Source organism: Amblyomma americanum, chromosome 1 (genome assembly GCF_052857255.1).
Source record: "Amblyomma americanum isolate KBUSLIRL-KWMA chromosome 1, ASM5285725v1, whole genome shotgun sequence".
Taxonomy (NCBI): domain Eukaryota; kingdom Metazoa; phylum Arthropoda; class Arachnida; order Ixodida; family Ixodidae; genus Amblyomma; species Amblyomma americanum.
The window spans coordinates 151,779,721-151,805,544 of record NC_135497.1 but is presented as its reverse complement, the minus strand read 5'-3'; the positions used below and the strand labels follow the sequence as shown (position 1 = coordinate 151,805,544).

The following is a 25,824-nucleotide window of genomic DNA, read 5'->3' as shown; positions in this document are numbered from 1 at the left end:
AGGCGAAACGCAAGGGCACCGTGTGCTGTGCGATGTCGTGCACATTGGGGATCCCCGGGTGGTCGAAATTATTCCGGAGCCCTCCACTACGGCACCACATCCTTCCTTTCTTCTCTCAGTCCCTCCTTTATCCCTTTTCTTACAGCGCTGTTCAGGTGTCCGGTGATATGCGAGACAGATACTGTGCCATTCCCTTTCCCCCAAAACCAATTATTTTCAGCTGCGCTTAGTGTTGCTCAAGAAAACTGGCGCACAGCGACGAAAGTTGGTCGCGGGTTTGGTTTCCCTGAATTTCAGATCGATCGAAGCTCGAATGGTGGTCAATGACAGCAGAGTTGCCGTCAAACTGGAGAGCAGGCTCATTAACGGGTTAGAGATTGGCGATCCCGCCACTCGATAGCTGCGGCTCCTTGAATTTTGGACTGCGTATCTGCGCAGAACCCTCGATTCCCGAGCCCTACTACATACCTGACCTTGATATAAGCCTCAGACTTTAAAGGGGCTCTAATAAACTTGCGGCATACCTGGGATGAAGCACGCCGCTTCACGAATATTGTCGAACCCTAATATCCCCAGTGCCATCTGGTTTAAAATGAGTAATCACATATAGTGGGACGAGCAGACGATGCCGTTGGAGCCTGCCTGGCGTGATCGCTGGCTCGTCAGCTTTCTGTTGCGTTCGTACTTTGTCTCAGCTTTCCTGTTCACGAAGAGCAAGAGCTTTTCGAGATTAGTTTAGCAACACTTCCTGATCGCCGCAGTTGCCTGACAACGTAGACACCGGCTATGTTTTCGCAGCACTGCGGGAAACATGACACCGTTGATGCTGCACTACGGGAAGAATTTTTTTAATGCACTTTGTAGAAGCTGAGTTAGCTATAGTCAAAATTTGAACTTAATTGTCTTGGCATCTTTCCCTCTCCTCTCGTCACTTTTTGCACACTGGAAGGTCGGCGCTCCTCCGCAGGCCCCACCTCAATCCTGGGGCAGAGCTCCCCGACAAACCAATAGCCATCTCTCAACTTGTATAGCAAGGTGCGAGCGACAGAGGTGGGTGCGAGCATGAAGTCGCCGGGAAGGGCTTGCCAACTTAAGCACGTGATTGTGGGTTGTCTGCTGCGTGTAGAAGTGTAACATGGTGTCTAGATGCAAGTGTATTATTTGGCTGAAGTGCTCGTGCCAACCCAATGCAGTGATTGAGCGAGTTAATGTACTGTCCTCGAAATGCGTTTCACAGCCCCTTTAATCTTCTCAGGTAGCACAAATCATTGGAATAAAGTTATAAAAATGTTATGCAAGTTGAAGTAACATTATCGTTGTATTGGAATGTTCCATTAAAGTTAAAAATCTACACGTAACATTACATGTTCCACCTGAAACATTCATTCAACATTGAAAGCAAACATTGTTTTAATATAGCCTTCTAAACATTGTTTGAATAAATATAAAACAACAAATATGTTTTAAGCACTGGGTCCCAAAACCTTTCCTACTGTCCTTAGAGTGAACATTTTTTCAACCAGCAGATTGTGTCCACCATATATTGCGTTCATAGCCCCATTATTTTGTTAGAAAACTTTGCTTATCCGTTCACCACTATTACTCACGGCACACCCCTCAGTAATTGGTATATAAGCTTGTTTCCATTGCATCCTTTTGGAGGCGAGTGCATACCGTGTACGAGCTGCATGTTCTGCTGTATTGTAGAGATGAAGTGTCGCCCTCGTTGCTGGTCCTTGCAAAGCGTTGATAAAATTGTATACTGGAACATAGGCAGGCCTGCATGCTTGTACAGGGTTGCTTCATTTTCGAGAATGTTACATTTATGTTGTTTAAATGCTTAATTAATATTAGGAAAAGATTATTTGAACATTTATTTGTGCCATTACAAAAACGTTAAAGAAAAAGAATGTTAAGAACAATAAAATAATGTTTGACAGAAACAAAAATGCGATACTGTAATGTTTAGATGCTACCAGGGTTAGGGTGACCGGCTAACTTTTTGGATGAAGTGCATCCCCAACAAGTGCAGGACAGCCACCGAAGTTTGCTTAAAAGTTGAATGAAAGGATGATGACCTCGTGCTGTTTTGGATCTTGAAATGAATCCTTGGGGCACGCGTTTCGTTTTTTGGTGGAGTCGTGGCCACACAGGCGGAGTCTTTTTACCGCGGGCAGCGTGAAATTGCATTTGTGTCAGCACGAGATACTGCAAGCTCGCAAGCTGGCGTGGCAATCTCGATCCCTACCAAAACAGCACACTAATTTCTGCATTGTGCGTTGCGTTGTCAGAAGCCGAAACGAAAAAGGGACATGACACTGACGAAGCGCAGACTATCAAGTGTCAGCTACCACGTACTCTTGTGTCAAATTTTGTCAACACGGCGCACAGTGAAAGAGTAAACAACATAGCCCAGTTTTCTGCCTTATGAGTGACCGTAGTAACAATCTATGATCACCTTTGTGTAAAAAAACGACTGCTCCAATGTGGTTACAAGGCTTCCGAAGTCCGGTCATGTGTACACATTGCGCGTAGAGGACCCCCACACCAGAAAGAATTGCCGCGTTTTCTCTGAGATTTACCCGGTGTGCTCACGCGCCGCAGACGCCATAGCGAGTGGCCGGACCACCAATCTCTTCCTCGTGAATGTGCCTGAACTACATGCGGCTCTCCGGTTTGACGGAAGCGCTGCTGTCATTGACCACTATCCAGGCTTCGATTCCAGAATCGAGGGGAAACAAAACCGTCAACCGCCTTTCTTCATTGCGCTCGTTTTCCCGACTGCCTCGAGCACCGCTAACAAGCGCAGCTGACCGATCGAAGTGCTGTTTGTTTACAACGTAGTTATGTGTTGCTGTCGCGCCCGGCGACTACTGGCCAAATCTCCAGTGCACGACGGTTCCAAGCAGCAGTGCAACACACGAAGAAAGCATATGCTTGCGGAGCAGGAGTTCGTCTGCTACATGCACCTCAAGCATGGCGGCCAGCGGCTTTGCACCGCAGCATGGCTATGGTGTGGCTGTGCGCCAGTGCATACCAACTATACAAGTGCTTACTGTCTCGAGTGCTAATGGCATTTAATGGCATTAGCATTAGCATGGCATTAGCCTTACTACTGAGTTGCCACAACTTATTCACCTGAACACAATACATACTCTCGCCCCATTCCACACGCAGAAAAGCATGCAACCTTGTTAACAACTTCCTAACCAGTAGTAAATGGTTACTTCATAACTTTCAATCAGATGATCGAGGCATTTCTACAGCATGTTTGATGCGATGGCCACCATTTTCACCAGCATTTCTGACAGATACTCTCCGGCTGTGTGTTCACACGCGAAATTATGCCTATTTTTTCGACTTGTCAAGCAAGAACAGCGGTGATTTCTGCAAAATAACATATATATTACATTTGAACATGATTTCAGAGGTATTGTGATCATTAGCGCTGTTTATATGCAGGTGAAATTTCTGACTGCCTGCAAGCATTATCGAGATTTTAGTATAATGATATTGAATGTGGAAATGTAGCACCAACTCCGAAAATATTGCCATTTCTTGTATGCGTGTGGTATGGCTTAACCCCTTCTTGCCTTCGTGTCTTTTTTGTTCTAAATCTAATCAATGAAATTCCAAGCGCCAAGGCTACACCTGGTCATAACACATACCATAGTGGAGGGCACTGGATTGGTATTGGCCACCTGGTCTATTTCACTGAGCACTTAACTCTTAGTACGTAGATGTTTTTGCATTTTTGCCTCAGCCGAAATGTAGGCATTGTAGCTTGGATCTAATATGCAATATAGTTCTTAGCATTAGGACACCACAGTCACCGAGCCACTGCAGCAAATCTAAACTTGCCAATTGATTGCATTCTTTTTCCATTGCACTAATTTTTTACACCAATGAGCTTGCATTCGACTTGATGCTGTAATGAACATTTATGGCCCTCACTAAAAAACAACAAAAAGTTTTTATTCCCGAGGATGCGTCGCCAAATAACCTGCAATTTTAGTAATACAAAATCAAATCTGGTTCATTATATGCATTGGTATGCAGCATCTTTGCCTTATTTTCACTGTGGCTGCAATTAGCACTTTCTTTGAGTATGGCTATAGAGTGTTAACACATCACTGCAACTTAAGCTGCTAAGGCAGATGACATGTTATGTACTGAACTGCATGAAAGCTTACCTGCAATACATAAATGTAGGGACATTAATGCTTCGGCTTGACTTTTCGCAGGAAAACTTGCTTGCTAGTTATATGCAAGGTTGTGCAAAAGCTTGAGCTGCCAAAATGAAACATGTTTTTGGCTTCTGCAGCAGTGGCAAGCAAGTGGTAGCCGGTCCAGAATCGGAGACCGTAATTAACAGGACTCTTTGAGCACAAGTGCTATTGCTGTCAAACAAAATGCAAACAGCGGAGCGCGTGGCCAAAGGTCTAGTTTACGCCGTCTGACTGTCGTCATCAAAGATAGGGGCACTCATCCAGTCCGTGATTGTTTTGCTCCTCTTTTCTTTGTCGTTCTCTTTCTTGCTTTGCTGCTGCAGCACCACAGGCGTATACTTTCCACCACTCTCAACTTGCGCAGCGCGATTTTGCTGGTGGCAGCGGCTGTGGCCCGTGTGGGTGAAGCGAGCGCTCTTAGCTTCCCGGCCTTCAGTACTTTAATTTTGCTTCCATCAGCACTGTGTTATCAGTGCCTGGCTGCGATGTGAACAGTGAAAAATACCGATTAGGTTGCAGTCGGTGGAAAGTGCGAATATGGCGCTCCAGTGGCAAAGCAAAAAAAAAAGAATGTCAAAGAAAACAAGCAAAACTACCGGAAACCAGATCAGTGCGCCGATCTCTGACGACGATAGGCAGGTGGCGTAAACTGGACCTTTGGCCACATACTCCATAGTTTTCATTTGATGCTGATAGTACATTCTTCCGCTTGTATTTAAAATTTAACACAACATTGACACAACCAACTACACAAAAAATAATCAACCCACTAAGTTTATTTAATACAAAGATTGCGATGGCCCTGCTTCACAGGTTAGTACAGAAGGACAGGGTACAATTGAATTGCTTCAATAACATGGAAGACAAACTAGAAACCCACAGCATGTCACTGCAATATTATAATGAGTGCAGAACCGCCTGGCAAAAATGAAATCTGTTTAATGTCACGTACACATATGTACAACCTTGAAGACTAGACCTATAAGCTCAGTCATTTGAAGATTCCTAGATGCCATGTTGACACTAAACCACAATGGGACTCTGCTTGTTCTCACTGTGGTCAGCCTCAAAGTAGTAACATATGATGGAATTGATGCAGCTATGACATGGCCAAAGCTTTGTTCCCCCTACCCTTCTTCCTCCCCCACGTGTTGTGATTATCAACAAAAGTAATATCAAGCAAGCTATGTTTGACAGGAAAATTTGCAAAAACAGCCAATAGACATTGCTTAAAGGTGCACCGCAATGCCTCTCCAGTACCAGTTAATATCATTAAATAGATTCATCATGCATTCCAGACACCAGTGCAAAAAGAATTATTAAAATCTGAGCATGCAGAAGAAACTTACTCCACTTTGAAAACTCAAAATAAAAAGATCAGACGAAAACGCGTTTCACTCACCCACTTCGCTCACCCAGTACTGAGATTGGGTGCTACAAATCAGAACCGCGCCTAGCAGTAGTGGAAGCTTGCATGCAAATGTTGTCTAGTGCTGTAGACAGGCTACACAGGGCAGGGGTGACTAACAACAAAGGAAGATCCCTGATATTTCTTTGTTGGTAGGATTAGAAGGCTGTCGGCTACCCCCCCCCCCCTCCCTCCCCTCCCTACCTTGCCTCCAGTCTCCTGTCTGGTCTTTCGTCACATTTTTGGGCAAGATGTGTAGATTGGCTGTTTTTTTTTTTTTTTCGCTGCCTTCTTGGTGTGGTTTGAACAGCGCCCCCAGGAAGGTTTGAAGCGGAATGGGAAGTGCCACCTCTAGCGTTATTCTTATTAGTTTTTGTTCGCTTTCACTGCTTCTTTCTAGCTTTTGTGGATGTGAGGAGCTTTCAGTACTCATAGACAGAGTATTTTGGATCAATTTTGCAAGTATAAAGAAACAATATTCAAACTCGATGCCCAAACAATCAGAAAGGCAGCGCCGAATCTGAATGCCACCTCATTTTCGCTGCCGAAAAGGGCCGCTGCGTTGCGACACCAACTCGAAACGAGCATTTCTGGACAAGATTAAAATATTAAATGTTACGATTTCGGCGATCTCTTTGGGTGTTCAGGTGTCACAATATCCCTTACTCTGCATAAAAAGAATAAAGATCTCAAGCATTATCTTCGTCGCAGAGCCCCTTTAAGGTGTTTTCCATGCACTGACGAAGTACAGCATGCAGGTAATGATTACTTGTTCTATACTGGCTAGTGGTAACTTTACCACATAGTGGTGGGTTGTATAAACATTTAAATGCTACTTCAAATTGAGCACCTTTGAACCTGTTCTTGATTTAAGTATGTCTTCTAGGGGTTTGGTTTCATTTGAAACAGGTTTTTTAAGAGAAGTTGTCAGCAATGGTTTCTAAACATCTTGCTGAAAATGATGGCTTGGAAAGATTAGCAACACCCAAGTGCATCGAAGTACCAGTCTCACTAGCGCTGTGCAGTGCCACTAAAGCTAAAGGACATGCGCAGGCATTGGAAGGTAAAATGCAAAATGTACTTCTGTAGTTGACACTGCTTATGCTGATACATGGTTTTTCTTCAGCTAAGATGTGCTGACCTCTTGTAACACATTGGCAAAATAACAACGCTAAGGCATCATAAATTTTTCACAAAAGCAGTTAACTCTTTCCTTACCATGCCCATTCAATGGTTCAATCTGAACGATGGTGCGACATGCCTATCATTGCAAGGCATGTATGTTGCAAGACTACTGTACCTCAGTTCCAGAATCTTATTTTTTTTTTGGCAGGTGTATAGGAAGTAGTTTCAAATTTTGCAAGAAACACGTCGACACGAAGCGACTGCAGCAAGCATGGCACCAAAACTGGTGCCCTTGTCTCGTGCTGACCCTGCTCAGCATCGACACTTTAATGTGTAGGTGCAAGCAATGGCTTTGTGTGAATTATAACGTCCAATTGTCTTAATTTAGTTCAGACAGCCCGGACTATTGCCAGGTATTCGTCTAACTTTCGTTTCTGCCTTCGCCAAGAAGATTCACTGTTTTCTGGCCCTCTCGGAAGGCTCCAGGCATGTTTGAATGATTCCGTGCCACCAGCAGTGTAGAGGACACAGCTTTCTGCAAGATAGCCCAGGGTCGACCTTCGTACTGCACTCCGGGTAACCCAAAGCACAGTGTGCAAGCGATTGATTTTTTTTGGCCGATGGGAAAGTTTAGCATAAAAGTGCTGTAAATTTGAATACTTCTTTCCGACACAGCACAAACAAAACGTATATGCTAGATATTTTATTCTCCTAATTTCTAACTGGGTATATTTAATTTTGTGAATATTTGTGTGTCCCTCAAAAACCTTTTTCCTTCATAAGTAAAAATAAATAGTTTTTTCTTTACTCAATAAAAAGAAAATTCTGTTAGCTGCACTATGATGTGCCACAATAAAGAACAAGTTTAAAAATACATGTGAAAAAAATTCACAAACTCGTCACAAACTCGGCTACAGAGAGCATTATCTGCGTCCTGCTCATACAAACAGATGGCATGGGTCCAGGCTGATGCCATAGAGTATCAGTGTCCACTTGTAACTTCAATTACATGATTGGCTGAAACAACCTATGGCTTGGTTGCATTGTACAAAAATTTGAGACAGGGTACAGACAGTTTAAAACAAAAACAAGCCCTTTTTCTCCTTCAAAAAGGCGTAGCTTAGAAACAAGGAAACATTTTTCCTCTGTACCCCTTACAGTTGTCATAACACCAGAGTAAGCCACTTTATATGAGAATATTTATAAAAAAATATGTAAACCTGTTACACAAAACTCTGCAGGTCTAAAGCTTTGCACATAAATTATCAAGCAGCTGAACACAAAAACGCTGTCTTTGTTTTCTTGTCCTTCAGAATACAGCAGCTAAAAAATAAACGTATTTCCATTCTCAACATTAAAAGTTTTTGCACAATTAGTGCTTTACAGAAAAGTTGTAAGGCTCAGTAACAGATTAAAGCAGAACACCTCACGGCACTGCTGTGTTGACCACCTTAATATATTCCGCCCCTGCTCCTGTGTATTTTTACATACACTTTCAAGACATAGTGTAACCTCACCCAGAAGCAAAAGAAGGCAGGTGTGAGCAGGCAGGTGCATCATTTAGAAATGGAAAACACTGATAGGATGAGTGGAAAGACAAAGTGTGTTGTGTTGGTGCCTTTTGTCTGTCTTGTCTGCACTCTCTTTACATTTTTCAATCCCAATTACACGTGCTTATAAGGTGAGCTGTACTCCAAGTGGTCTGCATTATGAATGCTTCACCCTGGGTGCACTTGTAAATTATGTTGAAAAACAGCTTTAGAGTAGTAATGCATGCAGGAAAAAAAAAAAAAAATGTCCAGAACGGCATCAGTATGCAATAGAGAAATGACCACAATGACCACAAAGACCATAATCCTGATGTGCATTCCAAAAGGGGTTCACTTAATGAGCATATGTCAAACTAAATGCGAATAGTGCACAGTTCTGGTTAGAACAGTACTTGCTGCATTTCACTTTCTACTTAGTATCCTCAAGCTTTGCAGAAACACTTACAAATTATTCATCAGCCATATATGACATAATATGACGTTTAACAAGTAAAACAATAAGATCCTAGCAACAGTCCACACCTATTCCGAAGCATTCAAATCAGCGCACATTTAAGCATGAATTTGCATTTTTGCTGTCAATGCTGCTGTGGAAGGCCTTTCTTTTTATGCATACAATGTTAAAGTTCATATAAAAGCCACCTTGAACACAACACACCATCACAGCAGGTTGCATTCTTTTCTTTTTTTACAAAAGCTTCCTGAAGACCTAAGATTTGGAGGCCTCCCATTTGCAGAACTACCGGCTCAAAGAATGGCCACCTTTTCTTTTATATTGGTGTGCAAGGGGCAGGCAAAAGCTCATCTTACTTTGCAGATAAACACAAATATAATGAGCTTTCTAAAAACCTGGTTCACTACAAGAGCCTGTGCCAGCAACTGTATTAAGATCGAGCTTTGAAGTCGAATACGTGGTCACGGCCTGATCACAGGCTGAGCTGAGCTCTCATACACCTCGGAGGCTTACGGTCAACAAGCTGTATGGTGCATTGGAACAGATGCTGTTGGTGCATGCATCAAACTTGAAAAAGTATGATCTGGGCATGAACATAATATGCACTCATAAGAGCAGCCTATCCATGAAGTTTCTGCATCTATGCAGGTGACCTCTGCACCAGGCGACACACTGCTACAAAAAGAGGGAGCCCTTTTGCCAGTATTATCTGCTCTCTGTGAAGTGCACAGCACTGATCTTGAGGCTTGCCACATCATCATCCATATCAGCTCCTTGTGCAAATCCTTCACCACTCAGGTAGGCCATGCTTCCATCTTCTTGCTGTTGCACTGTCAGATAAAACTGATCTTGTTCTGAAGGTGCTGGCAGCAGTGATGATCCACTATCTTCTCCTGCTGCTGTTGAAGGAACCTGAATCCAGTCAGGAAGATGCATTTAGTATTATGCAGTCCATCTAGAATAAACTGCACAGAGTGCAGGGCTCCAGGTATCGGCTAGTGGAAGTGAAGCAAAGGTCTTGATATTACAGCAATCAAGCATCTCACCCCCCCCCCCCCCCCAAAAGGACAACCTATTTCTGAGAATCGCGACGCTGGCAGACAACGGACGCACAACTGCACTAACTGACAACTTTATTTCGGAAGGCAGCCGATCCACACCTATTATAAAGATAGAAAACCAGAGCGAGTGATACGCACGTGCAAAGATAATCAAAGTTCAAACAAGGAAAGAACCAACAGATGCGCTACCTTTTGATTATTGTAACCCACAAAAAATAACGGAGCCCGAACAAGTGAAAAAAGGGGGAGAAGGAGAATAGATGAGGGAAAAAAAACAGTCATCAAACAAATCTAAAATGATGTTTATGAAGCCAACAACCAACACGGCTAAACGAGTGACAATGAAAGAGATATAAATACAAGAATGTAGCGAAAGCTGTGCAAGAAAAGTGACAGGGAGGATAAAAGCGGTAAAATTGATTAAAAATGAGGAACATTATATCTGTTTCATTGCCACTCATTTAGCCATGTTGGCTGTAGGCTTCATCGGCGTCATTTTAGATTTGTTTGATGACGCTCTCTGTTTTTTGGTTTTTTCCCTCACATCTGTTCCCGCCCCCCTTTTTTTTCGCTTGTTCGGGATGCGTTATTTTTTGTCGGTGACGATAATGAAAAGGTGGCGTATCTGCTGGTTCCTTCCATGTTTGAACTTTGATGATCTTTGCGCATGTGTATCACTCCCCCCGGTTTTCTATCTGTATAAAAGGTGCGGATCGGCTGCCTTCCCAAATAAAGTTGTTAGACTGCGCAGTTTTGTGTCCTCCTTGTTCTAGTCCATTGTCTGCCAGCGCTGTGATTCTCGGAATGTTTCTTAACCAACTTGCCCAGCAACACACCTTGCTCAAGTGCACCCTATTTCAAGACACTACATTTTATCGCATTTAGCCAACAAAGACCTGCAAATACCATTGACACCCTGCACTCCTGCTTTTAAGCTACATATAGTGGTCAAATAGAGATGCATCTAAGAGGCAATTTTTGTTTAAATCCCATAAACCTACAAGTACAGCACCTCCAAAACCAAGCGAGTGACATGAAGAGTTACCAACTCCATCCAATAGCATGGCAGCTGTCCCAGTAATGCACAAGGTGTAAAGCACTGTACACATTATGCTGTGCTTGTAGCAATAGTGCCACACTCATGGAACAGAGTTCTGTGCTTAACTCATACAGCTATATTTATTTTATTTTTTTCAATAAACACCTAAAGGCTCTCAGACAAGGGTATTACATAGAGGGGAGCATCAACACTCGAGAATGTAAAAGAAAATAGGCGAGCAAAATGATGCAACACATAAATACAAAAAATACATAATGAATCAATGATACAAACAGGTTTAGGTTAGGTTAGGTTAGGTTAGGCCGGGATCGAACTTATGTCTTTCAGGTCAGCAGCTGAGCACCATAACCACTGAGCCACTGTGGTGGTTATAATGCATACGTAATAGAGAAACCACAAAACATCGACCAGTAAGTAGTATACCCATAAATGAAAAAAAATTGTGTTTGAGGAATGTGGCAAATGCTGACACAAAACAAAATATCAATAGAGCTGAATACAACAAGTGTTACAACCAATGAACAATGCAAGACCAACATTTGTGTTAGCAGGTCCTGAAACTTCTTAATGTTTATTTCTGTACACTCGACTGTAGTATGAGGTATGAAAGATTTTGCAAAAGCAGAATTGTGGCATGAGATGGGTTCAAGTTTAAAAGGGTGATTGTGGAATAGAAAAATATATCGGTGATCGAAAAAATTACAGGATTGCACTTAAGCCTGCTTAAGAGCGGAAATGCGAATCCCTTTCTTCCTCCATTTTCTATTTTTAGTTTTTTAATCTGCATTTTTATTTCTTATTTCTCTTTTTACTTTCCCAAATATTTTAGTTTCTTCTCCCCCCCTCTCTCTCTGTGTGTGTGTGTGTGTGTGCGTGTGTGTGTGCGCGCGTGTGTGCGTGTGTGTGTGTTATAAGCATATATATATATAAGCAGACAAGGTAAAGTAAATGAGGGGCCCGTTTGACAAAAGGAGCCCATTTATAAGTAATTTTCTTTAAGTGATTTATTAATCTAAGTAATATTATCCCACTGATAAGCACAACACATTAAAAAAAAAATAACGTTCCCCTATGCACCTTGGTTTCGGTGACTGTTGGCTCCCTTCATAAGCTTGTCAAACGGGCCCCTCATTTACTTTACCTTGTCTGCTAACAGCTTAACGAGGGTCTCGATTCTGGCAGTCTTGATGCCACAGGTTGCTTAAGAGAGCTCTCGCACAGTTTTCGCCCTCGCCGTTAGATGACGTTCCACGTCACGCTCGCGGTATTACAGGACGTGCTACGTCCGCCGCTATGGACGAGGGTGGCGCTGGTGAACACTTTCAAGGTTCGTGTACACCAAATAAACATAAATACCCACGAGAGCAGCAGATTGGACAGCCGTCGCCGTAGCTCAGTTGGTAGAGCACCGGACGCTATATTCGGAGGTCGTGGGTTCGGATCCCACCGGCGGCATGGTTGTTTTTTCTGCTGCTTTAAAAGTAATTTTCTTTAAGCGATTTATTAATCTAAGTAATATTATCCAACTGATAAGCACAACACATTAAAAAAATAAAAAATAACATTCCCCTATGCACCTTGGTTTCAGTAACTGTTGGCTCCCTTCATAAGTATATAAATGTGTGTGTGTGTGTGTGTGTGTGTGTGTGTGTGTGTGTGTGTGTGTGTGTGTGTGTGTGTGTGTGTGTACACACACACGCACACACACACACACACAAAACCTTTGTCTGTAAAGTTTTTTTTGTGCCTATGTGTAGCGCTGTCTTTTCGGGCTAACTTGAGCTATTTACGTCAATTGCTGTGGCAGCCGCTAGATGGCACTACGTGTAGAAAAATACGTTGTCACTAGTCGTCTGTGCATTCTACTGTGAGTGAATGAGCGAACAGCGTGTAAACATAAAATTCAGTGTGAAGCTTGGCAAGACAGCCACACAGACGTATGAGCTCCTTTGTGACGCTTACTGCAAGAAGACATTATCGCAAGTGAGAGTTTTCGAGTGGCACAAGAGGTTTGTTTCGGGGAGAACGTCGGTGGAAGACGACACAAGGTAGGGACACCTTTAAACCTCACGGAATGAAAACAACGTGGCTCGTATCAGGAAAATCGTACAGTAAGACTGCACCATTAGAGTCCACATGCTATCAGATGCTCTTGACATTAGTAAGACAACATGCCACCAAATTTTGCGTGAGAGCTTGGGGAACAAAAGCTGAGTGCCAGACTTGTGCCGCACTCTCTCACACAGGACCGGAAGGACACGCGGGCATCAGTAAGCGCTGATTTTCTCTCCGAGGCAGAGAAGGATGCTGCATTCGTCGACAGCATCATTGCTGAAGAAGAAACGTGGTGTTTTCAATACGTCGACAGCATCATTGCTGAAGAAGAAACGTGGTGTTTTCAATACGATCCTCAAACATTGAGGCAGAGAGCCGAATGGCGGTCCACAAGCTGTCTGGCGTCGAGAAAAGTGTGGCGACAGAAGACCAAAACAAAGATGATACTGATAGTTTTTTTCAATGCCAAAGGTGTCATACACCACGAGTTCGTCCCACAAGGGTAGATGGTGAATCAGGAGTTTTATATCCGTGTGCTCCAACACATGCGTGATGCACTGCAACACCGTTGCCCTGACTTACGGGCATCTGGGCAATGGAGCCTTCTCCACGATAACGCAAAGCCACACACTGCACTCAGCGTGACAAAATTTCTCGCCAAGCACAGCATTACTGTACTTCCCTATCCACCATACTTGCCTGACCTCTCCCCTTGCAATTTTTTTCCTGTTTCCTCGTTTGAAGAAAGCCCTAAAAGGCCACTGGATGGGGAGCATGGAGGCCATTCAATACGCCACGACAAAGGAGCTGACAGCCTTGCCAAAAGAAGTGTTTTCCAACTGTTTCCAAGACCTCAAGAAGCGTTGGAAGCTGTCTATAAACTGCAAGGGAGACTATTTCGAAGGGGTGCTGCACAAATGATTTCAATGTTAAACGCATTTTTTTTAATAGATTTAGTCTCGGAACTTTACGGACAAAGGTTGTATGTATGTATGTGTGTGTGTGTGTGTGTATAATTTCTAAAATGTTTTAACTTTTCATTTTAATTGATACTTTATATTTTTGTTTTCATTTTTGTCTTTTGCATCACTGTCATCATTACTATCACAAACTTTAACTGTTGCTGTCATCATCCCTACATTATTATTGCTATTGCCAACTACCACTATTACTATCATCACTGTCATCACCACTATCACCATCTCTAGCACTATCACTAACAGTACCTTTTATTACCACTATCACTACCATCCCTACCAATAGTATTTACCTCTAGCACTAACTGACACTATTAGTAGCTATCATTATCATTATCTACCATGATTTTTACTATCTATTTACTATCATTACATATATGTTGCTTAATCAACTTTTACATTTTACTGTAACTGCCATACAACTTATGATTGACAGTTCATGAGGACACTTTTGTGGACAGCTTCCATCTACAACTTCCGTCCACGACACTCATGAACCAAGAAAGGCTTACGCTTTAAAAGTGTCACGCAGCAAATGATGACGGTAAAGTTAATGGAAGAGAGCTAAGCTTGCTAGTTTGTGACGATGAGGTAAGTTACTAAGTTTGGCACGTGCCTATAATGTTGTGATGCTACTAAGCTGACAATAGTCCGAAAAGATGAATCATTAAGCACGGTTTTGCTATGCCTCTAGCTCATCTATGATGTATGCTTGATCAGGGTCCAAGATGGCAGACGCGTACTAGATTTTAGGCCCTATGCTTTTTTCTGAGACATTTGCTAGTTTTTTGAGGTGAAGAGAGGGATGTTTGAGGGTTCATTTTAAAAGACCAAAAGAGCGGTTAGCAGCTCCTAGAATATGGTTAATGCAGTAATTTCAAGTTAAGTTCGGCTGAACATGAAGTCCCAGATACTTGTAAGTGGTAGAAAGTTCAACTGGGCTACCAAGGACAGTGTAAGGTGTCGGGATGCAGTATTACTTACGAGTGAATGAGACGAGCTTCATTTTAGAGGTATTAAGAGTTATTAGCAAAGATGAACACCACTTGCTAATGGAACCAAGATCAGTTCTGAAAGACTGACGGTCATCGTCACTAGCAATGTTACAGTCTAAGACATAATCATCCGCGAATATTCAAATCATGGATGATACGCAAGAGGGCGAGTCACTGATGAAGATTAAGAAAAGCAAAGGTCCCAGAATGCTTCCTTGGGGAACCCCGGGCAAAACAGGCAAAGAAGAAGAAAGATGACTATTGAATGAAATGAAACGAGATCGACATGCAAGAAAAGCCTTAATCCAAGCAATGATGTCATGATGAATTTTCAGTTGGGTTAGTTTGAGCAAAAGACTGTGATAGGGACACGATTGAATGCTTTAGAAAAATCAAGAAACAGCACATCGACTTGAATGCCGGCATCCATTGATAAAAAAAACGTCATGAATGAATCCAGAAAGTTGAGTGTTACAAGAGTATCCCTTTTCAAATCTGATGCCATGTTCCTCAAGATAGTTAACAACATTAGTGTAAACGACATGTTGCGTGAACTTAAGATATTGAGCTTGCTAAAGATACTGGACGATAGCTAGATGAGAGGATTAGAGCGGTCACCAGTTTTGGATGTGGATATTCTTCAACAATGTGCCAATCATTAGGGATCGATCCAGACGCTAAAGATTGATAGAAGAGTAATGAGAGCACTAGAAAAATACTCCCTCAGGTGTTTTTAAGTCTATTTAAGTATCTTTAAAATGTTCTTAATTATCCAAGTTTTAAGGATCAATTTAATTCCAGCATCATTATTAACCATTTGGATCTTGGGTCTTGCCCGATTTCTTAAAGAGTAGATACTGATGAGAATGCTGAATTAAACATCCGAGCATACAGGAATGGGCATTATTCGAGTTGGTAAGGATAATGTCATCAGAATTTCAGGGATTAATAACGCACCAGAATTTGTGTGGGTTATTCGTTATCACTGATGGCATGACGTTACTGAAGAATTCCTGCCGGTTTTTTCTGAGTAATATTTGGTATTCATTATCACTTTGCTTATATTTGTCAAGCGAATGAGAAGTCCCATTTGCTTTGGCCAGTCAGTACAAGTGTTTTTTCTTATTACTGACTCCACGACACCTGTGATCAAACCAGAGTACACTTTGGTTGCACTTTATCAATACAAGTGGAACGTACTGATCAATGAGGTTAGAAAATGTTTTTTTTTTAAAACAGAATCCAGTTCTCCTCAACACAACAAGAGGACCAATCGATAATGCACTACTCAGAGAAGATGGTTAATTCAGAGTTCACTGGGGAAAAGTTAGCCTTGCTGTAACATCTTATCTGTTTTGTACAGCTTCTCTTACGATGAAAAGACGATTGATGTACCCGGTGATAATGTCATGATCAGAGCGCCCATCATGGTGAATGACATCTCAACAAATAGTTGGGTCACTGGTTAAGATTAGGTCCAAAATATTAGAGGAATGAGACGATGACCGAGTAGGTTCAGAAATAATTTGGCATAACGAAAGGTGAAGACACATCTGTATGAATGAATGAACTTCTTTGTCAACTGAAGGGGCAGACATAATGTCCAAATTATTGTTAGAAAAATTGAAGTCAACAAGGATGAGTAATGTATAATTAGGAAAACGAGCACACAGATCACTTAATATGTGATGAAATTTGTCTCCAAAACTATCATACAGGTCAGGAGGTCGGTAAAACACTCCAATTACAAGATTTGTAATACTGCATTTCAGAGAAACAAACACACATTCAATGAAAGATGAGACCATTACAGGTACAGCTACAAATTCCTTCTTTATTGCAATAAGGACCCCCACCCCCTCCTCGGAACTTTCTATCACAATGGAAAAGAGTAAAACAAGATTCGTCAACAAAACACCACTGTCTGGAATAGCATCGTGTAACAGTTCATCATGTAACAGTTCATCATGTAACGTTTCAGTTAAAGCAACAAGTGCGGCAGAATGAGAATCAATGAAGGAAGAAAGTGCGATGGCTTTCGGAATGACGCTTCTGATGTTAATGTAAAGAAAGGAAATGAACTTATCAGAACATTGGGCATAGGGTGCGAATGGAGATGAAAGGGTGTGAGTTGGACCGCATAAAAGATTTCGATCACTTCTGGCAATACAAACCGCACTGCGGATGTTGGAATCCCACATATGTACATCTTTGTTGATGTTTAGTTTGTCAAATGCAAGCTTAATTTTGTCCCCCTCTTTCTTTATCTTCCTTAAAAATTGCAGCAAGTTTCTACCCTTTCTGCGAACGGCAGCAGAATAGTCACAAGCAACACTAAAACCAGAATAACGAACTGCCAGTACAGTCACTTTCTGTGGTCTCAAGGAGTTCAAATTAACGAGGTGAGGTTTCATGTGACAACCCCCCCCCCCCCCCCCCCAAGAAAAAAGAGGAACGCCTATTTTTTTTTTTTTTGCAATCAACTAGGCAATTTTTTCCTGCTGTGCACTTTGCATGAACAATACACAAAGCCAATCATGTACAAACAATGATATGGTCACACTGACAACTGGAGAGTACAGTTACTAGCCTTTCAATTAGTTTGCCACCTCTTCCTTCTTTACCTGAAATTTCTGATGAGAAAGAATAAAGGGAGGAAAATTTGGGACTGGTTCGCTACAACACCGAGCCTCAACATACGAACTGCAGACTGCTGTAAGATATGCATACCTGTATTGTGATTGTCTGTGTGCCATCACCAGTTGAGTATGTGGTGACACCAGGTGGTAGATTGGCAGATCCCCCTTCCTGCTGTAGGGCACTTAAGCAGCTGTAGATAAGTTGTGCTGCATTCAGGTTACCAGGCAGAATACCTTCCAGCTGCTGCAAGGTGCCTGAAGGCCAACACACTCAACAAGTCAATGGAGGTATTGCATTTTTTACCAAGTTCCCAGGCTACTGTGCACGTGAGCAGAGTTGTCACCCAGCAGCATGGTGGGATGATTAGGTGGCCCTAGGACTCTGATGCTCCACATGACAAGTAGGCATGTCCCCTGGCAGTCAAGTGCTTCCAGAGCCCAAAAGTGCTACCAGAGATCTGCCTCGACACACTGCAACCACTCTGCCCTAGGGCACAATAGCCTGGAAACTTTCTCAACAGTCTCCCAGCTCAGGTCAGGCATGTTAAAATACACGATAAAAGCCAGTAGTTTAATAGAAACATTTTAAATGTCAAGTAATAATGTCTCGATTCTTGCTGTGCCAAAGCTAATAAAAGGCTTGGAATAGCTTTAGGTATGCAGTTGCTCTGGTACTCATTAATAATTTAAATGAAAAAAAAACACTGACAAAATCACTCTTTTCCCTTTGCTTTTAAATATGGTCACACTGCACTGCTGCCACATCTATAGCTCACATTAAAGTACATACATGGTCTAGAAACGAAGCAGGAAAGTACCATACTTTGTCAACAACGAATTGCACCTTTGATAGGATGATACATGAGGTTTAATGGCCTTAACTCTTTCCTTCCCGAGAGGAAAAAGAGTGTTTCCTGTACGTTTCAGTAGCTTTTTTTTTCTGCAAAAATTATTGCATTTGAAATTTAATGCAATACACGAAAACAAAGCTAAATAATATTTTTAGGCATATAAAATTTAATAACAAATTGTGCTTTGCAACAGAAAATTTTATTGCCAAAAACAAGATTTTAGGTAAAAATTGAACAAAACTTGTAACGACATGCTTGCATCTAAAAAGAAAAAAATGTTAAGAATTTTCTGAAATATACAACAAGTTTTGTATTCTATTGGCCAGTACCTATGAAAAAAAAATCAAAATTCTGTCTTGAATAGTATTCTTGCTCCAAAATATTAACTGGAAACCCTATAGCTGGGCACCAGAGCACGGCTGCTTCTGTTCCAGGCTGGTTTCCGTCATCGCTGAGAGCTGAATCCCAATGAAAAGGCAGTGCCTCCAAACTCTCTGCTGCTTGGGCCATCGATAAAATTAATCGCAGACAAAGTGGAGTCTTGAGATTTGCGACATTTTAGAGCACGTGTCGCACATTCAGAGGTTGCCAAGCGACTTTGACGCTACTGAGTCTTCGGAGTATGTTAAAAAAATGCCGTCTCGAGGGAAACAAGAAAGAAAAACGACAACTACATCGGACACAATACTTCGGTTCTTTGACTACAAGCTAGACCCACCACACGGTTGTAAGCAACTTGAAATGTTATAAAATCGGAAGGCGAAATAATCGTTAGCGGGCTAATGATGCTCAATGGGCGTGGTACAGAAAGAGTTAAGCTGCGCATGGCATATGCGAGACACCTCTTGCATTACCTCTGACATGGTGACAATTGAGTGACAACTGTGATTGCAATATGGAGCAGTCTAAGCATGAATGCAAAATGTAATCTGAATTTTAAACCTTGATCCTAGATTAACCGACAAAAGTGTGCAAATGAAAGTTTACAAAGGATACCTTTATACCGCAATTAATTCATGGCAAGCATTTTCCCATGTCTGCATAACAGTCGCATACAGCTGCACCAATACAGATGAGCTTTGGTGATCGGTATGCATTAAGTACCGGACATGGTGTGTTCACTGCTTCTTTGTGCCACAGTGCTGAGAAAGTGGCATACCTTCAGGCAGTTGCAGGCCTTCACCTTCCGTGCTGGCTGTTGAGTTTGCTGTGCTGGGGCTAGAAAGCTGGGCAGGAACAGCCAGGAAGCCGCGCTTGTGGTCTGACATATGGTTAGTGTAATTTTCCTTGCTCACTGAACGAAAGCTGCACAATGAGCATGCATATAGTCCATCCAGGCCAGGGTGCTTGTTTTTCATGTGCATCTTGTATGAGATGGCCTAGAAATCACAGAAAAGTTTCTGCACGAGTCCTGTTGGGCAGATTTCGGCCACTTAATGCCATAACAATGGCAGCACAAATCAGTAAAGAACCAACAAAAGCCTATCAAGGAAATCACCAAAACAAAGAATAAGAAGCACAGCACTTGCTTAACACTATAATAAGTTTAAAAGGCAACTTCAGGGATTACTTAAGATTCATACATTTTCATGAAATGCTTATGCCAAGCTCTCCTTCCTGTCCTGAAAAATTCCACCAAATTACATGGCTGTGTGGCACAAATTTCTACTAAAGCTGGCTGTTTCAAGGTCCTTCATTTCAGGCGATATTTAGGCTAATACCCATTTGGTAAGTCACAATCATTACTTGCATGTTGATGCTCCGTCCCTGCTTTGCAAATAAATATATCAGGCTTGTTTCCAGTGATCTGACAGATCAAGGAAAGGGTTATTGCTTGCAGTAGCTAGTTTAGAGATTAACGTGTGCAAGAGCTTTGGTGGAAATGCTTGCGATGTCATCACTGTATCATATGAAGCAATGCCACCTACCACAGCGTCGAATTTCAGTTTGGTTAAAAGGTAGAAGTGCGCGAATAAGACAAGAACAGGAGACAAGGAATGAAAATGACACCACGGTTTGCTGTCTTTGTGGATTTAAAACATTTCCTCAGTACTGTTGCAACAAGACTATAAAGAATACAAAGTGACCGTCAGTTCAAGATACTGAAAAGCCCCTGACAGAAACAGAAATACGAAACTTAGAAGTTTCTAATCTCTCTTTTATAACTCAGGATATCAGAACTGTTACTGATAGCCCAGGCAAATAGTACGAAATTTTCGTGCACTTTCTGCTTTTACAAACAGGCTTTTTTCCATAGGTGCCACCAGTTGGCACCTGGCGACTGTGGTGATTAGGGCAGTATGATAGGACATTTTAATACGAGTGCAAGACATGGAACCTCACATGTACTTTTCTCTCTCTCTTTCCCTCTGTGCTTAAAAAGGAACTTCATCTGCTTATGAGAATTAGTCTGCAATACCCAGCTTTCCTGTACATGTTATGGCAATCTGAAAAGAATTAGTACTAAATTTAGAAAAGAAAACATTAGACAGTCAAACCTGTAAATAAGATTGAAGCCTCCAACTAGGACTCTTCAATATGGCTACCTTTATTCCCCCCCCCCCCCCCCTTTTTTCAACATGAAAAACTGGCAGCTTACTAGAGCACATTCCTATGTAGGCTACAAGCCACTCAATAAATAAGCAGCCAAACAGAAATAGTTAAAAAGTTAACTATTCAATATCAGTTAACCAGCCTATAACCAGTTAACCAGTTTGATTCTGTTGCCTCAAAAAACAAACACAACACATGCACACAGTCATGCTAGCTTCCTCAAATGTAAGCGTGGGTCCTGGGCTTGCTGGGGCCATTCTACCCGAGCGAAACTGGAAATCGATCTTTGCGGCTTCGAGGCCGGTCGCCCTTGGTCACAAAAAAATAAAGGAGAGACCTTTCAAAAAAAAAAAAAAAACACTCACTAACAGGTGGACTTTTGTGCAGCGACAGGTTCCTTTCCCTTTTCCTCCAGTCTTGTCTGCAGTGATACAGAAGCCCCAGAGTAAAGTACAATGAAGAAAGAAGGCCAAAGCTCACCTGTATGCAGGCGTAGGGGCAGTGGGGGCACTTGTAGGGCTTAGTGCCCGAGTGGCGCATCTTGTGCCTGCGCAGAGAGTTGTGGTCTCCTGTGCGGTACTCGCATAAGTTGCATGCAAACGGCTTCTCCCCCGTGTGCTGGCGCAGGTGCAGCTGCAGCATGGCTTTGCGGGCAGACATGTGGCCGCAGAACGAGCACACGTACGGTTTCACCTGCAATTAGCCGTACTGTCTTACACCGTTGACACAAGCTATCATAACATGACAAGAGTGCTATAAATTTTGAAGGGTAAAATTTGTTAGCACTTACGTATGAAGATGTGTGAAGAAAAGAGCTCGTCACAACATCATGTTTATTTCCCAAATGAGAAGCTTAATGAACAAACAAGAGTGGCTAAGGCAACACGAATTTCAGTTCCGGTAATGCATAAAACACTGACTGTTGGAGTGGTTGGCGTTGCACTCTTTTAGAGCATGAACAAGTGCATACAGATAAGGAAATAGAAAAGAGCTAGAAAAAAAGATCTAGCAAGGGAGACAAAAAATTGACTGATTATTACGGTACTCCCTAATGCGAAATTTGAGCAGAGCATGATTTTGAGATATACTGAGGCAGAAAACTTTGACAATGCTGAAGTTACCTTTAAAGGGACCCAGAAAGGGGCTCTCAGTAAAGTTGCGACATGTCTGGGATGCTAAAAGACGCCGCTTCATAATTATCCTCCAGGAAGAACTATTTTAATGCCTTTCGTGGAAGCTGTGTTATATGCAGACAAAATTTGGACTTCCGCGCCTTCACACCTTCTCCTCTCCTCTCGCATGCTCCTCCACCGGCCCAACGTACTCAGCCCCTCCCCTACCTCCGCCGGCTGCGGCAAGCGCGGAGTGGCCGCGGCGCACGACATGTGAAAGAATGTGGTGCTGTGAACCAATGATAACCCCCGGCTGCTGGCGTCACTTGCACGAGGTGACGTCATATGCCAGGTTTTCACGCGACAGCCCGGCCCCGTACGTCACCGCGAGGTGCGAAAGCGGGAATTTTTAAAAACGTATTGTAAATTTTCCGGTCGCTTTTGAGGTCTAGTACGCGGCATGGACGCTCGGTGGCCTGTACTTTACTTCGTGCAAGCATTTTAAAGCCAAGCTCGAACACCCCTTTCTGTGGCCTTTTAAAAGTACAATTCAAAGCCGCTCTGTTGCACAAGGCCTCTATACCACTGCACTGAACCAACACTCCTTAGGGGTGTAGAGCAGCGGGGTGCAACCCCTACCCGGTTGTGGCACCCTCTCCCACATTTCCAACTCCCTGCGAGAATGCAATGTGCTTGTCTCATTGCTTCAAGGAGGAACGCTGAAGCCACAAAGGACTGGTTCAAAGGATTCAAAGCAGCAAGTGTACGTTCCCATGGTAAACAGCAGGGCTCCGCAAACGGGCTCCACAGATGCCCATGCATGTGCTGGTTGATGGTTCGACTACTGATTCACGATTGACTCAAGTTGCAACTAGCAGTTTTGTGGTAAATCTTACGCTGATTCGAACATAATCAGCCACACACCTGTGTCACAATTAAGGGGCCAACAATCTTTGAGCAAGGAATTGCCTCACTTTGGCAAGGCAGTGCGTCGTTTTTCACAAACCCTCCAATGTGTGCCGCCAGAAATACAGGGATTGTGTGGGTATCCCTGCAACCACCCCAGTCGCTACTCAGTTGCATGTGCACAGGTGGTTGCGGCGTATGTTGTAAGCATGACGGCTATCAGTAAACGCATTTAGGAAGTTATTATGCAACAGCCGGTGCAAACTTAGCACGGCCCTTCTCGCCTGCCCCCACCGTACCTTCTTCCTCCACTTTCCACCTTTCTCTCTCCCACCGCTGCCCCCTCCTCAGCCTTTTCACTCTTGCTATCACTTTGTTATCACCCTACTTTCATCCTTCGCCATGCTCCTTGTTTTGCTATTGCTCTACTGGTTACACCGACAACGAGAACACTGTGCAGGCCAGAAACAGGCGCCTGAGAGCTGCGCTCTGAAAAGTGCTCATGGTGTCTTTTCTACTTCCATCCTTGTCTGCATGCACCTGCTCATGCTCTAAAATAATGCATAAAACTTCCCAGTTAAAAAAAAACAGCAGAAAACCAACAGTAAACTCAAAGCCACACATCCTGTTATGAAGGTGGCTGTCTGGCATAGACAGGGAAAGAGAAAAAAGGGAACATGCTTCAAATTATAGCTATCTTCAGGCCCTAGTGCATTACTATACCATTCTATTAGGTGAAGCCTAGAAGACCGGGCAGCATTTATTGCGAATGGCACGTGCTTGTCATTGTGATAGGGTCTTTCTGGCAGCACATGTCAAGGTCATGCATGAATCGCTGCCAAACTGATTTGTCAGAAGTGAATTCCTGTAGCAAGTAAACTACCAGAAGGACAGGAGAACACTGAACCTTAAATCCACCTTAGTTCTCTATCAAACAATTTCTTGACCCTGCTCTAGGGCTATTAAGGCACGGGTTTTATGCTATCGTGGCCCCTGGCCATTTTTCACAATGTTTGCGTGATTGCTGTGGTTCTCCCACTTATGATAGAAAGACAATTTTTAGTTAATTAGAAAGATAAATGTCTTTACATTTCAATGGCATGCTTTGTTCATACAGTCAAGCCCGATTATATCGAACTTAGTTAGATGGAATAATTCTTCGCATTGAATAATTTCTGAGCACTGTAAAGCTACAGTGTGAATGCACAGGGAAAATGTGCGCCGATATCGTAGAAAAATTAGCCATCGCACCCGACGGATCGAACTCTGGGCGACACTGGGTGACTCAAAAAGCTTGCTTTCCCTCAACACATGTCCAAGGGTTACCTTCCCTGCAAGTCCGATCGAACTTTGTACAACACCCACTGACTCAAGAACCTGGGTTTCCTGCAGCACATCTACGGAGGTTAGCTTTCCCGTATGAGCGGGCGGGTACTACGGAGCTACATGATTTCGTATTTTTGTTGTTGTTTTAGTGCGCACACAATGGCAGCAGCAAAATGGCAGAACTTTCCCCTTTTTTATGAATTTGGTAACTAAGAAGAGAGTCGAACAGAGGTGAAAAAAATCTGAAGTTGCTGCAGCATACAAGGTTGCTAGCGGCACTTTGAGTACCATTTTGAAGAAAAAGGCTGACTTTCGGGATAAAGCAGAGAAAAGACCCGTGCTTGAGACGCCAGATATGTGCTCACAGTTGCGCATGAAGATGTTGAGGCAGCCGTGTGCAAATAATTCCCAGGTGTTCGATAATGAAATGCTCCAATTTCTGGCACCATTACTGACCAGAAAGCAAAACAAGGTTGCTTTTGTTCTCAAAGGACCTGACTTTCGCGCTGGCTCCGGTTGGCTGCAGCGCTTTTTAAAGAACGCCACCAAATTGTTGGCAAGGCAATCGCTGGTGAGAACCGTGCCGTGGACGTCAATGCTGTGAACAGGTTGATTGAAGAAACTTGGGGCAAGAGCAAGGTACCAACCCCATGATATTTTCAACTCAGATGAAACAGCTTTATTTTGGCAGATGCTTCCGAACAAGACGCTGGCCTGTCGTGACAAGTCCTACAGTGGAAAACTTAACAAGGCTAGAATATTGGTGTTGCTTGCCACCAACATAGCTGGATCGACGAAGCTTCGATCACTCGTGATAAGAAAAGTAAGTTTCCACGATGCTTACAGGACGCACTTTCAGTTCTGGTCACCTACTGGTTCAGCAAAGAGCGTGGACAATCTGCAAACTTTTTGTTAAGCGGCTGAAGTCTTGGAATGATGACCTGGCAGACCAAGGTCGCAATGTCTGCCCCCCTCGTAGACAACTGCTGCACCCACAGCCGCAGTGCCAGTTTCAGCAACACTGAACTTCACTTTCTGCCTCCGAATGCTATGCCTGTTCTTCAACCTTTGAAACAAAGGAAAACCCATGTGGTGAAGGCTGGTTATAGAAAATGTTCAACTGAGAGGCTCCTACAAAACGCAGGGACTGGAAGAGACCTAAAAATTGACCTCCTAGGCTTTTCATCTGTGCTGAGTGGGTTGTGGAATAATGTCAAAAACAAAACTATACAGAACTGCTCCCCACATTCTGATCTCTGCTTTCCCAACGAAGATGGAGCAAATTCTTTGATCAGTGCGTTCGACGAAGCCATCGCTAGTCTCGACGATTTGTGGAAGCAGTTGTCTGAATTTCCTGATGGAATTTGTGATGGGGCAGTCACGGGTGACTTTGTCTCCGCAGACAATGACATTAAAACTGCCGGGGAGCTTGCGGACGAAGACCTCATTGCTGACGTAATCTGTGCGCAGTAAGTGTTATCACAGAATAATACATTTTCTTTCCATCTTAATATGTTTGTATG

General features: G+C 42.9%; 1 protein-coding gene across 2 annotated transcripts in view; it reads right to left on the bottom strand.

Annotated features, from left to right (window-relative positions):
• Positions 1-4,984: 4,984 nt before the first annotated feature.
• Positions 4,985-25,824, bottom strand: part of LOC144113952 (uncharacterized) — a 120,111-nt gene continuing 99,271 nt past the window's right edge. The window contains exons 13-16 of one of the 2 annotated variants that reach the window (XM_077647366.1): positions 21,438-21,650; positions 19,564-19,783; positions 17,645-17,808; positions 4,985-9,678 (exon numbers count right to left, since the gene is read on the bottom strand). In XM_077647366.1, coding sequence (XP_077503492.1) covers positions 9,472-9,678; positions 17,645-17,808; positions 19,564-19,783; positions 21,438-21,650 — 804 coding nt within the window. In that variant the 3' untranslated portion in view covers positions 4,985-9,471. The remainder of the gene's footprint in view (positions 9,679-17,644; positions 17,809-19,563; positions 19,784-21,437; positions 21,651-25,824) is intronic. The other variant, XM_077647367.1, reaches the window with a different exon arrangement.